Source organism: Columba livia, chromosome 14, assembly GCF_036013475.1.
Source record: "Columba livia isolate bColLiv1 breed racing homer chromosome 14, bColLiv1.pat.W.v2, whole genome shotgun sequence".
NCBI classification, from domain to species: Eukaryota; Metazoa; Chordata; class Aves; order Columbiformes; family Columbidae; genus Columba; species Columba livia.
The window spans coordinates 6,047,762-6,062,713 of NC_088615.1; the positions used below are offsets into that span (position 1 = coordinate 6,047,762).

Sequence of the window (14,952 nt, forward strand, 5' to 3'; positions counted from 1 at the left end):
CCTCTGATTTCTCCAGGTCTTGGCTACACGGTCCTTACATACAAGGTGGCCACCATAAGAATGACTCATACCTGTCTGCATGCTTTGATGCCTGAGCTGCTCCTTTAAAACAGGGAACAAGGTGTTATTTAGCGTGGCCAAAGCAGGGAGGCCAACTCAACTGAGTGATGTAGCTACTGCACTGCAACCCTTGAGTAAAAGACATCAACGGTCCTTGTGGAAGGGCAGTAGGACACCATCCTCCCCTCTTCTCCACCCCAACCTTTCAAATTGAAGTACCTGGAGTCCCACACGGCCTGTGCAGAACTCAGGTCCCTGAGTTGCATCCTTGACAAGAGATTGTCAATGCTCAGGACAGCAGCTGGGCAGCAAGGAGGAAAAGGAGGTGGCAAGAGATACTAGAAGCAAAACATGAGCACACGCACCCCAGGGGTTTGACTGACCAGAGCCCTGGACCGAGGGTGTCAGATGTGGAGAGGATCGGCTGGTTTCTGAGGATCACCCTCCACCCTTAAAGCCACTTAGGCCTAAATCCACAGAAAGAGTTGGGTACCAAAGCCTCTCACTTCCTAGGGCTTTCAGTCCACTCTGGCACAAACAGACCGTGCAAATATCTGAATTATATAAACAGAGATAGATACAAAGGGCAAACAGAAGAAATTAAGGGAAATATACATAGAAAGGCACCAGTTGTCCTCTCAGTTAAACCTCCACTGATGTGGAAGACAGCATCTGTGCCCTTGTGGCCAGGAAGGCCAATGGCATCCTGGGGTGTATTAGAAGGGAGGTGGCTAGTAGATCCAGAGAGGTCCTCCTTCCCCTCTACTCTGCCCTGGTGAGACCACATCTGGAATATTGTGTCCAGTTCTGGGCCCCTCAGTTCAAGAAGGACAGGGAACTGCTGGAGAGGGTCCAGCGTAGGGCAAAGAAGATGATTAAGGGAGTGGAGCACCTCCCTTATGAAGAAAGGCTGAGGGAGCTGGGTCTCTTTAGTTTGGAGAAGAGAAGACTAAGGGGGGACCTCATTAATGTTTATAAATATATAAAGGGTGAGTGCCATGAAGATGGAGCCAGGCTCTTCTCGGTGGCCAACAATGATAGGACAAGGGGTAATGGGATCAAGCTGGAGCACAAGAGGTTCCGCTTAAATTTGAGAAAAAACTTCTTCTCAGTGAGGGTGACAGCACTGAACAGGCTGCCCAGGGAGGTTGTGGAGTCTCCTTCTCTGGAGACTTTCAAGACCCGCCTGGACATGTTCCTGTGCGACCTCACCTGGGCGTTCCTGCTCCAGCAGGGGGATTGGACTAGATGATCTTTTGAGGTCCCTTCCAATCCTAAACATACTGTGATACTGTGATACTGTGATCTCAGTTACAGGCAACCCTAAAAATAACTCTTTTCCATTCCTACTGTAAAACCAACCCATAAACCACTACATTTCTCATGTTCTGTCCATTCAGCTTTTTCTATGCACAACCATATTTCTCCCACTTCATCCTGCAGCACTGGTCCCACTAATCACTGCCATATGCTCCAGCATAGAGCGTTTCCTCTGGCACACTTTAAAAAGAAGCGCTGTCACCAGAGCAATGGAAGTGTTGGCAAATATGCTCTGTCAGGTTTTGTTTTCAAGGACTATAAAAATAGACTGTACCGCATTAGGCTTGAAAATTCATACCCTCTAGAAATAATTAAAAAAAAAAAACAAGTTTTCAGATGACTTGTTATTGTTTTCAAATATCCGCAGAGAAAATCTGTAGGTTTTATATTTCATTTAACATTTTCAGGTTAAGCCAATATGCGATTTCTTTTACACGACTGACAATTCCCAGCTGATCGATTGGCCACACCAGCGCTCCCTGCTCATGTGCATCAATCCACAGCTTCTCAGATGCATTTCTACTATAAAAATATCAGCACTAAGGAAGTCACAAGACATCACTTGTTTCCAGAGCCTGGGCCTTTCACCCATGGTAACCAGTATAACTTTATGCTGACTACAGCTTTGGCCAAAATATGAGGAAAAGAGTCTTGGCACAGCCTGGGAATTGACACTTGTTAGTTTGTAATTGCTTTGCCAATGACTCTCTCTCTGTAACCAGCTGGCTCAAGTTCCTGTTTGCGGAAAATATGCAACTACGGTGAAAGAAAACCTATTGTATTTTACACACGGATACTAAGCAATAAAAAAATCAAGGCCAACACAAGTAGGACCTTTGCACATTGCAGATAAGACTTTTCCGATCTTCCACGTTCCCATTTGCGGAGCACATAACCTGCAGCTGAAGATCAGAAACAATCTGGGGCAGAATGGGGAAAGAACCACATTTCTGAAAGGTCGGCAGCAATAGCAGGGGAACGGCAACCACGATGACTTGGATAGTCCTCTGGCTTCCATACATATATCCAAACACCTTTCTGCACGTTTCTATAACAAAATCCCAGGTCTTTCAATACTTTGCAGGTGGTTTTGCAGCTTATTTCTGTGCCCTCAGAAGCAGACAAAATAATTTTGAGAAGTCTCATTCCAAACACTTTAATTGTAGCAATATAACTTCTTTGCCACTGGGAACAGATGCCAGTTTTCCAAAGGGAGAATTGTTTTCTTTCCCCAGGCTAAATTAGTACCTTGAATCAGATTCCAAAATGGACACAAATAAAAAAGGCAGCACACAACATTAAAACATCCATAGGGGTTTTAGCTAATTCCAACACAGTAAACTGCAGCCTGAGAATCGAAGAGAAGTGCCAGTGCAGAGTGAACTGGGTGGATCAGCAAAACTAACATATGCAGGAGTGGAAAGAATTGGTTATACTTTATTACGTGGCTATCATACACAAAACCCTGGCAACAGGCCACCTGGGAGATAAATGAGAAGACAGAAGATAATCACAGGGTTCACTTCTTTTTGAGATCCAGAATAATCCTGTTATGTAGTGGCTAACATGAACCGACAGCGGGGCTAAATTTAAGTGACCCTCTGTAATGTTAGAGAAAATAACTTACTCGCTGAACTGAAGCCCTTACAACACAGTTATGCCTGTGTTTATCTAGCTTTTGGGGTTCTGATTTTCTTTAGTGAAGGAATGTACTTTGCTTTTGGTTCTCTGAGCTGAAAGCAGAGTCTCCAAGAGAACCACTCTCAAGGAAGCAGAGTTAAGATTAAAGCCAGTCTGAGCAGAAGTGAAGGAGTTGCTCACTCTTTTAAAAATAATAATATATAAAAAGAGAAAACCAAAAAAAGCTTGTGGGATGCCAGACCTGGTTATGTGGTTATTTTTGTATCGTACCCTAGGTCAAAGTCACTAAGACTTTACTTTTTCAAAGGAACATCATACTCTAAAATGTGTTGGAAAACTTTGGTCTAAACATTAAAAACACTCAAAGTCTGTTTCACCTTTTTTATTTATTAAACAACAGCTCATATTTCCAAATCCCTGTGACAATTTCTTGTTTGGGCTTCATCTGAAGACTGAGAAATGTTAGGTAAGCTCAAGAAAAAACTACCTCTTTTCCATCATGGAGAAAAACTGTTTTGTTGCTAATGTCATGAACCAGGTAAAAGTAGCCTCCCAAATGAATGTGAACACAAGTAAAGGTCATTTATACAAAGACAAGCCTATGCAATCTTCTACTGAAAAAAAGGAAGACCAGCTACTCGAGGTTTTAAATGTTAGATCTTCCAAATAATCATAAGCAAAGATGGAGAAGAGGATGAACTGTCCTTTGAAAAGTCACCTTAGCTTGCACATGTAACTGCAAGCAAATAATTTCAGGCTCTAGAGATCAAGCAGAGCAGAACTTTTCATAACAACTTAATCTTGTCAAAACAGTTGTTCAAGAGGCCAGAAGCAAAGCAGTTCTACATGTAGGAGGGACAGCTGACACTGTTTCCAGATAAGATCTGATAAATGCCTAAAACACCACAAGACTTAGACTAACAAAGACAAAACACCACTCTAATCAGGTTTTTGGAAAGGAAGAGTGGTTAACCAAGAAGGTAGATTTCATTCATGCAGAAAGTTCTTGCAGGAGACAGACTGATTTACTGTTATTCTGCAAATCCTTTATTTTTATGACCAAGTAGCTCTACAGCAGGAACACAGAGCTCATTTACAGACATCCGAATTTAAGACACATGTTCAAACATTTGCACCTGGAAAACCACCTTTCAACATTTGTTTGACATTTAACCCTTTGGCTGGTCATTATTGCAACAAACAGCTGCAGTTTCTGTGCATTAAAATACTCTGCAATGTCTTTTGGAAGTTTGGCTTCAGCAGTCACCGTACAAACCACAACCACCTGGAATTATTGAAAGCTACATCAGGGAAACGTGTCAGGTCACTGCTACATCAGCTACACAACATACATGTGAGAAGTACATATTAGTGTTGAGGGGAGACACTTTGAACCAAAATTAGTTACCTTGCTGTAGGGGCAATGCTCAGCATAACAGGGAAGGATGGCAGCATTCCCTGTTTTGAAAGACAGATTTTAGAAGTTGTTTTCTGCTACTTGTGCTAATTGGGAAGAAAAAAAGTATTACAGCTGAAAAATTAATAAGGAGTTAAGACTGCTAAACGCAGCCACCAAATAAACATTAAGAGCGAATTTCTCTACCAGGTTTGCAGTGCTACATAGTCAAACCTTCACTAACTCCACCCTCCTTCCTTTGCTTTCTATTTCTGGCCAAGGAAAGAATCATAATACCCACAAGAGTTACACCGACTTGCCTAAAATAGGGTTTCCATTTTAAACCCTTAATATGTTTAAACTGCTTATCATTACAGTTTAACTCAGTAATACCGAAAAGCAAAGGATGTAGTAACAGAAACCCAGTTTTGTAGGGTGCAAATTTAAGCCATCGGCTGCTGTTCAGTCCTTGCCTCTAAGTCTGCTCTTGTCTACTGTAGTTGTAAGACCTCCAAGAGCACAGAGGCTAAGTGAGGAATTTCATCCCTGACTCACATCAGTGGCAACACGTTCATGTGTTTATATAATGACCTTCTAAAGAAGAAAGTCTGCTGAACGTCACCAACCATCAGGACAGTCAGTGAAAGCTGTGTTTTAGTTCAGATGCTTGGAGAGAGCTGCAGAAACACCCAAAGAAGTCAGACCTTTGAAACGAGCTGGATGACATTTCCTCGAGCTTTCTAATGACACTCATGAGTGACACTACTCACCATAGCTGGCAGGCTGTGTTTCCAGGAAAATGCCAGGCAGAATAAATATTGTTATTCTTGTGAGCTACAGAAGATGTGCCACTGATGGTCACCAGCCCTAGAAAGATAACTTATCAGAGCGGGAAGGCACAAAGTATCAGAGGTAACTCCATGACCGCAATAGCAGAGAGTTCTGTTATAACAACAGCACCGGCTTTTACACTGAAGCAAGTTTCTCCCTGGGTAACAGCACCACTGGAACACTGCTTGTACTCCACCGTAACTGTGGTTAAAAAGCCTTAATTATAGATACATGCTCTAGAGAGTTCTCTTCTAACCCTGGAGCTAAGATTAGAGAAAATGGAGGAACTGCAAAAGGGCAGAGAAGAGAGGTAGTTATTTAGAAAGAAAAGCAAACTTAAGGACCAAGAAATGGTAGCCCTCCTTTCTTTGAAGCTGTGATTTAAAGCTCTACCACGTTTATGAACAATAAGGAGACATGCCAAGTGACATATTTCTCATATTTTAGGGGGTGCACAGGACTTTAGATGCTGAGCTGCCAGGATATCTTAGACACAGTAAAAGTAACTCTTCTACCCAGGCATTTGAACAGGAGGGGCTGACTGGTAACTTACTGTGCTACATATTGATTTACTTATCTGTAGTTTTCTCCAGTCCTTTGCCAGACCCTTTAAATCTAACAAAAGAGGCCCAGTCTGACAAGTCAGCCATAATTTGATATCCAGTACTGCTTATATCCTTAACAAAGCTGTGTAGATAAACACTTCCATCCTTGTTAGCTACCCATCATCTAGCCAGGGTAACACAAAATGCAGGAAGGACCACAAGTGTCGGTTACACTGATAGAAAAGATACCATTACCACTGAGAGGTTGTGCTTCATGTCGAATAAAGCAAGACCAGCAACACTTCCTCGCTCCCTGGGTTGTAAGAAGTCATAAGCAGCATGCCAGATGTGAAGCTAAAACCACAAGTAGACTTTTAAAGAGATAACAGGGAATTTGAAAGCCTATTCATCGCAAACAAGAGGGAAGGCAGTCAAAATGTAGAACGTAAAAATTTTAAATCAGAAAGGTGAGGCTATTAACCCTGGATTTGGAAATAAAGCATCATGCTGTTATGCTGGAAGTGACTGGAGCGTCAGGATCTGTTCAGGAGTCTGTGAAATCAAACAAACAGATTCACACACTCTGTTAACTGCTAAAAATCCCCAACAGCTATCAGTTTTGCAAACCACCTGGGGCCTGAGGTCAAGTCAGAGTGTCTTTTGTACTCCTCTCCGGACACAGAGGAACACCAGGCCAAGCTCTATCTAGGAAGAACACATGGATGGCCAAACCGCACCAGGACTGACTGGAACTTTCTGTCTGGGGACATGAGCTCAGGATAAGACAAAGTGCAACTGCAGGGCAAAAAGATTGCTCCAAATTTGATTCCAGAAGAGGAATAGACAGATAAGAAGTTAAAAAAGCAACTACTCAGCCTTAACTCAATCTACCTCAGTCTGATTGAAGTAATATTTAAATAATATTTAAATGAATGATTATTTAAATAATCAATGTCTGCTTGCCATCACAATGTCCCATCAGTTCTTAATCCATTCAGTCATGGAAACATCCGTTTCCAGTTTTCTAGTAAAGGTGATCCAGAAGAAAAACTACACATACGCTCAGGTCACTGAACCTGGGAGTATCTCTTACTATTAAAAGATTTCACATGCACAAAGTCACTGAAGCCACCCCTCTCCCTGTGTCCACACAGCATCGTGCGCTATTCACGCTACTATCAAACAATTTAAAGCAGCAGAACTCAAGAGGTTACTCCATGGAGTTAACAGGATGGCAAAGAGGAAGCATGATGGACACCGGAGAGGAGGAGTATCCTCCAAGGGTAAATACCCCAGCAGCTTTGTTTACATGGCATTTACAGCATCCTGAAGTGCCATGGAACTCAGCACGGGGCACTCCATCAAAGCCTGCCAACCACACCTCTGCTAAAGCCAACATGATACTGAGCCAGTAGGCTGAAAATTCTTTTTTCCTAGTGATATTTCAAGCACACAGTGAAATACCTCCTACAAACTCCTAACACACCCCATCAGCTCTTCACTTTCCAGAAGGAAGCTGATGGTTCCCTGCCTGCGATACCTGGTGTAGGGAAAGGTGGCAAAGGACCAGGAGCAGAGTACAGTCTGCTCTTACACCTGGATTAACCATTTCCTCAAAGTTTCAGTTAGATAAGGTCTGTTCTTATCTAACATAAGCAAGGTTACAGTTGACTCCACAGGGAAGCAAATACAAAAGTGACTGGAAGGTTAACTGCAGTTCTTTATCTTTTTATAGCGATGCCTGTAACTATTTAAACAGGGAGAGAAAATGATACAATATAACAAAGTCTGGTAGATAGCATTGTTCTGCCCAGTTTTACCAACACTCCTCACTGGTGTCCATTAGTTTCTCAGTTCACTCAGATGCATGGCAGTTATCCACCATGAAATGAATAAATACAGTTGCTCTTAAATCTCACTGCCTGTCAGAATTTGATCCATATTCATACCGGAAAAAACACACACAGCTCTGGAGATCACAGTATGATTATAGTTTTCACTGGTGACCTAAAAAGTAGCCTAAATGGCGGGAGCCAAAAAGTTTTCCCACTGAAATCTTCCTTCCGTGAAGAAAGGTACCATTGCAGCTAAGAGCTGCACACAGTATGTTGGAATGGTGAAACACAGAATCACTTATCTGATAACAGAGATACCCCCCTAAAGAACAGTAAATATAATAAACCTTTTATTTTCACACAGCATAGGAGACCTAGAACACAGCCCATTTGTTCATTCAGCTCTGTGTTGCCGTTGCAGTGAAGATCACCAGAGGGAATAATGAGGCCTTCAGTGAAGACCTCTGAAAACCCCAGTTCCTTAAGAAACACTTCTTCCAAATTTTACTTCGCATTTCAGAGCTGTGAGATGGTTCAGTCACTTCATGTTCACTTCAGCTCACTTGGCTGATCAGAAGTGTGGTCCACACTTACCTAGTCGAGGAAAACCTTGTTTCACAAGCGCACTGAAGTGACAGACTTGAGTAGCCTAGACTGGAAATCAGTCACTCTCACACTAAAACAGGCTTGTTCAGCTCTAGCACTTGCACGTCAGTCCTTAGATGCCAATTGGTTTACACTACGCTTACCAAAATAAGGTTTTCAAAGTTTTCTTTTCTACCAGCTGATGAGTGACTAGCGAGTACAACTGCCTGCACAGATGTCTCCAAGAGGCCTGCGAGGAGACAGGTTCCAGAGTTCAACAGCAGCCACAAGGTCTAGGGCACAACCAGCCTAATTGCTGAAGAAACAGGCCTAGGAAGGACAGTGAGTCAGCTGTTCCATTCACCTCTAGCTGGCAGAGAGCAGAAAGGTTTTCCTCTGACTTTTCCCAAGCCCCTCTCCACCCTCCCCAGCCTTGGCAGCACAGAGGCTGCTAAACCATCCTCTTCCTTCTTAACTTTCACCAGCTGCAACATGAAGCTGACAATCCTTGACAGCTTCATAGCTGCCCCCGGGTCAGAATGGCAAAGCTGATCATCTTCCTCTGCTGAGGAGGACACGAGCAGTGGTCTGGAAGGCAGCACAGGATCGCTGCCCACTCAAGCTCACCATTAGGGCTACATTTTCAGCAACATGGGCTGGAAACTTCAAGTTTAATTGCACTAAAGGCAACATTTACAAGCCCAAACTTTCCAACAGGACCATTCTCGCAAACTATTTTTTAATCACAAGTTTGCAGCTGGTTTCTCATTCTCAACCTACCAGCAGGTACCCCCCCTTCACTCCAGCCAGCTGGCAGCAGAGGGCACCACACCATCACCTATGTGATTTATATGCTTCCATCATGCTTGCAAGTGAATTTATAGAGCACAAATTACTACTACAACAAGCTACAGGGTGACTCCATAAAGCATGCATCATATCAGATAGAAACACAAGCAATGAAAGACAGCTAATTTGCTACAATGCCTCTAGCCAGCAGTCCAAAGATAGACATGTTCAAGCTCAGTATGTCTCCAAGTTCAAGCACCACATTCCCACACCACCAGGTATCAAGCAGAGAGTGGATCTCCAGAGCGGTATCTCTGCAGAGCATTACAAGTCACAGAAATCCTTGCATTAGTCCGAGCATAAACCACCAGCCCACAAATTAACTCATCTGTGTTTTACGTACTGCAGAACTACACATCAATTAAACATTTGGGCTGAGGATGCCCAGCAGCCCCCGAGGCAGACAGCAGAGATTCAAGAGACAACAGGAATAGCCACATTTCTCCTGCTTTTTCCTACTTCCACACCTACAGATCATATGGTTTTACCTATTGAATACTTGTTAGAAAAAGATTAAACTATGCATATGTCAATGTGCATTACATGAGCATCCAGAAAACAAGCATGCTGGTGAGCAAAAAAAGTACAATCATGAAGTATAAGAAGCTTCTAAGCCAATACTTTTGCTACCAGCAGAAGCACTTCAGTACCTTGACACCATCATCCCCATTTAAAGCCACGACACCAGCCAAACCTGCTACCCACAGCATGAAAAGGGGACTTCCCAGTTGATACCATCTGCTGAGCAGCTACACACGCAGATGAAGGACAATTGTGAGCGTGCAGCTGTAGTGAGGAGTAACTCAGTGCATCAGCTTTTCTAAAGAGATCCGCAGCACGACCTTGAGGCCAAGACCTCGATGACTTTAGGCCAGTCCCTCCTCTGCAGAGCAAGAAGCACCCAATGGAGCTGCAAAAGAACAAACCCGAAGGCAGAAGGAAAGAACACAGACCAAATCCACCTTATTAAAGCAATACATTTCCTGCTAGCGTAATGTTTCCCCTGAACGTGTAAATACAGAAGCAATTAGCTGCCTAAGCATTTCTGCAAAAATCATTTAGCATAATCTTTCCTGGAATATATTTATACGGCTTCTGATTGCTTAATTTTCTGACACATTTGTTTCAGGCACTAGAAAGATTAAACAAGGCAAAATCGTCTACACTGATGTATTGCCATTTCAAAGGTAACGCACAGCACAAGATAGACAACGAAACAAACTCCTGGCAGGTTTTAAACTTCAAAATTTTAGCATCACAACTCTCTATTCTAGGAATTGCTTTATAGCTTTAATTCAGCTGTTTCTTAAAACCCTTTTCCCCTTTTTTTGCTGTTACTCTGAAAGATAAAATTACTGATTGAAACAGCAGGCATCATTGAAAAAGAAAGAATGAGCCTGGACAGAGGTTTCATTGAAAAGCTCAATTCTGCAGCACATTCAAAATGTCCCCAATTCAAAGATTAGCCTGCACAAAAAGGCAAATTAAAGCCAGAAACAGAAGAAAATATTTTCTGACTACTATGAACATAATTTTGTATGATATAGCCTCCTATCATCCAGAGTTTTGGTATTAAGAGGTTATCTCTTCCAAATGGCTTTGTGAACAAGCAGACAAACAGCACGTTCATTTACAAGCTGGAAGTTGATTATTAAGTACAAAATTCATGAATGCTTGTCAGGACCAAGGAAGAGAGGCTGGAACCACTGAATGTGAGGATGCCCAAAAAACTCTCTGCAATCAGCTGGCAAGTAACTCAATGACAACAGTAAACCACAAACCAACCAAACAAATAAACACAAACAAACAAAAACCAACAGCACATACACAAAACCCACAAACAAAATGAGACAAAAAACACCCCCCAAACACACAAAACCAAACCCCCCCCACATCACAAAAACATTTGGTTTGTATTCTGCTTCATCTGAAATTAATTCTACTGAGACAGCCAGTTGTCCTTTAGGGTATGTTTTCCCTTGCTCAGTGTAACAGGAGCTATCATTTCAGTGCTCAATCCTTCAAAAAAAATAGGCATATGATACAAGCATATCTTCACTCCCAGATCCACTGTGTCCCATAACTCCACGTTAATTAGACTGGAAAATGAAGCCTTCAGCCTAAAACCGCGTAACTTTGATTTACACAAGTGCAAAGAGGTTTTATTGCAAATTCTCCTGCAAGTTGCACAGAGGTTTCCTGCCCAGCTCAACACACCATCGAAACAAAAGCAGATCTCAATTTACTGACACCTGCCATACTTTAAAAAGATACAAAGAAAAATAGAGTCAACATTTTGTACAACATGGGCAATATAGGATACCTGAACACTGAACACACACAAAAATTAGCAGTAATGCACTGCACCGCAGGAACTACCTGGCTTACAGCTACCCAAAGCTCACAGAACAAGGACAATTTTGGAAGACCAAAATTTAAAAGTCAGCTTGTCACTGTTTTTCCATGCTTTATAGATTTAATCAAAATTAACTGCTCCTTACAGCAAGGAACTTCTAAGCATCCTAAGGATATTCACCAACTTTCTCCTTATAACCTCTGAAAGACATGTGATTTTACCATGGTCTTTATTCCACCATAACTAACATCCTACCATGTGAAGCTGTGGAGCAGTGGACTACAGGGCTTGATTTTTATCAGTTGTGGAAAATAGATTCACTGTATCCAACACAAAAATACAAGCAAAAGGCAGTAACGTTACAACTCCAGGCACGTAACGATCACTGCGTATATTAAAGGATTTCTGGGCAGGTTAAGGATCTGCTACAAATGTATGTGTTATGGCAGATAACAGCTGACCTCTTTGCCTACCAGCATGAGACATTACAAGGATGCGATCATGTTTACACCTAGACTTGCACTAAATGCTTGAATTTGGAAAAGAAAACATTTCCTCAGGGAAGGAAGAGCTCAGCCTCAGACCATACCTCTTTTTGAGAGCCTTCTCTCCCTCTGAGCAGAAATCACCACAGTACATTTCTCCACCTTTATGGTGCATTCAAAGCCGCAAGTCTCCATGGAGGGAAAGAATTAGACAACTAAGAGTTTTAAGTGGTTTTGAACAAGCAGAGCCTTGTAGAGTGGCAGCTGAACCAACAGCTGACATTTCAGGCTTTCAAGTCCCAACCATTCTTAATGGTACAAAGCCAAACCCAGAAGGGGATAAAGCAATTATGTAGACAAAAGTAAACACGGCTAAACTGAGCTTCTAATTTAGGTGATCTAACCTTCCTGTCTCACACACTAACCAGATGGTTTGTCTGTAAATTTACCAGTACACCAGTGGGATGAGAAAGGAGCGCGGTCATGTGCTGCAACCCCATCGGGCCACGTATCCAGCAGGCATCCTCTGCCTCTCTTCAGGAAAGCTATCCACTCCTCTTTTCCCAAAGGACAATCAGCACACAGACATAATCTTCAGGCTCTCCCTGGTACCTTCTGCCAGCCCTGGCCTTAGGCTCTACAAGGACCCAGAGGTAGTGGGTGATGTTTATTCCCTGTACCTTTCCAAGGCAGGTAAAGAGAAATGGCACAGAACGCACACCCTTGAGAGACAGAATTACTGTCAGTTTCTTTGCAAGGATGGGACAAGCTCCCCTTCCTCACTCCTTGGAGCAAGGGGCAAAAGCCTCGCTTTATCCTCTTCCCAAGCTCAGCCAAGAAGAAAAGAGGCAAGCAGCCCCTCCAGCCCCTGCATCTCCAAACTGCCAAGAAAGTGCTCGCGTTCCCCCTGCACCCAACACACGCCAGAGAAGAGGGGCACAGAAGGCCACCCCCAGCCTTCCTCTGTAACCGGGTGGCTGCTGCTTCTCGCGCCCTGCCCCTGCCCCAGCCTCCGCCGAGGCTTCGCTCTTGTGACACGGGAGCAGGGGACACCCCCTCCGGCCCCGCCACGGCGGCACCTCCCGCTCCCCGCACGCACACGGGGAACATCCACATCCCGTGCCCGCATCCCCCCCCGCCGCCACTCACCGGCGCTTCGCCGGCCGCTGCCCCCGGCAGCCCCGCGGCGGCGGCTCCTTCCCCGCCGGCCGCCCCGCCGCCCTCCAGCTGCCGCTCACGGTAAAGGGACCAGAGCCCCACGTTGGGCAAGAAGACGAGGGCGACCAGCGCCAGCCCCACCGCCTGCAGCAGCCGCTTCTGCTTCCGCCGCATCGGAGCCGCCGCCGGGGAGGAGGAGACGGTGAAGCAGCGAAGAAGGGAGCGCGGCCCGGCCGCCCCCGCCGCGCTGAGGGAGCCCAACTTTCCCCCGCGCTCGGCGGCAGCGCCGGGCGGCAACTCCGGCACTTCCGCTCCGCTCCGCGCGAGGGGGGAGGCGGGGCCTTCGCGGCCACGCCCACCGCAGCCGGGGGGGCGGCCCCGCCCCCTCCTCCGCTTCCCCTCCCCGCTAATGACTTTCCCTTAATGACTCTCTAATAACGGCTCTCGAAGGATACCATGCCACCGGCGGGCGTCTGGGTGGGCGCCGCGGGAGCGGGCAGGGAGCGGGCTCCGAAGCTGCCGTCGGTGGGAGAACGCAGGTGGTTAATTGCTTAGGAGAGTCTCGGCAATTAGCGGCTCGGCAATTAGCGGCCCGGCGGCGGCACCCGCGGCCGTTGAGCGCTGGCCTCTGCGGTGGGGGCTGCCCAGGCCCCAGCGCTGGTCCATGCTCTCCCTAAAAACATGAGCGGTTTGCAAAGCACGTTAGGAGGGGCTGGCACGGCAGGGAACCGGCGGCGAGAGTGGATCGACACCCGGGGTCAAACGGGGCCCGGGGTCGAGCACTGGCGTGGGGGTCAGAGCAACGTGAAGGGCTGTGGATGCTCCCCAAGGGGCTGCAGCTCGCCCCACGGACACACGGCAACTGGGGGGACAAGGCTCCGTGGATGGAGATGCCATCGGTCTCCTCTGGCCTTACCCGCGGGCGGGATTGTTCCCAGTCCATTCCCCAGCGATGGGTCCCATCAACAAGGAATGCTATTCATTTGGGTACCGATTAAGTGGTTTCTACTGTACCATAAACTAGATTATTTAAAGGCACGGGATGTCGTGTTTGTTTTTTGCTGTTTTGGGGGTTTGGATCAGTTTTTTTAGGAAGGAGAAAACAGTGTTACAGTTTTTCCAAAAAGAAATGAGGAGTGGATTAACTTCTTAAAAGAAGAGCGAACATCCCTAGTGATTAGAGGATGCCCTGCCAGGGGAACAGCCATGTAGCTCGGCTACTGCCAGCAGCAAAGCTGTGACAATCCAGTCTCCTGCTGGGGAAACTGGCAAAATAAATATTAGGTTTCTTCCAATGTAAACCCCCGCAGGGAAATTTTTATTTCCTAGAAAAACAACAACAGAACGTCTATGAGAAGCATTACACATGCTAGTTTTCGCAGTTGTTGCCACTCTTGCCCCGCATCAGCAAGTGAATTTAAACTTAAATAAACTTCCATAACCCACTAGATGGCACCTTCCAGCAGATTTCAGTGCTGGCTTCGAGAGCCAAATTATCAAGGAAAGCATTTAATTTAGAGAGCAGGTTCCAGTTCCTATGTCTAACTACATGTTAAGACAGCTTGTCATTTAATTTTAATTATCCATGAGAATTTGTCAGCAGCTGATTTATTTACTAGAAATGTTAGTGCTCTCATTGTTCCTCAGTGGGTGGAGAAGATACTGACCTGTGAAATCCCTTTGCTCGTGCCTTTAGAGCAAAACGTATTCCCTTTATCATCACTGAATCGCCTCTGCCAGCATAGACTCTGGCCGCTGTTGAATAATGCATAGCCACTAAAATTGTACAACAATAAAGCTACATATACATTACCTGGTACTGTGAGAATCTAGGCTGGAAAGCTACAATATCTCTGATTTAATACTGCAGTGCCAACGTGCTGCCATATGG

The 14,952-nt window shown here is 44.9% G+C and overlaps 1 protein-coding gene across 1 annotated transcript in view; it reads right to left on the reverse strand.

Annotated features, from left to right (window-relative positions):
• GALNT10 (polypeptide N-acetylgalactosaminyltransferase 10) overlaps nt 1-13,375 on the reverse strand; it is an 83,858-nt gene extending 70,483 nt beyond the window's left edge. The window contains exon 1 of the mRNA XM_065029721.1: nt 13,053-13,375. Coding sequence (XP_064885793.1) covers nt 13,053-13,235 — 183 coding nt within the window. The 5' untranslated portion in view covers nt 13,236-13,375. The remainder of the gene's footprint in view (nt 1-13,052) is intronic.
• Between the last annotated feature and the right edge of the window lie 1,577 nt (nt 13,376-14,952).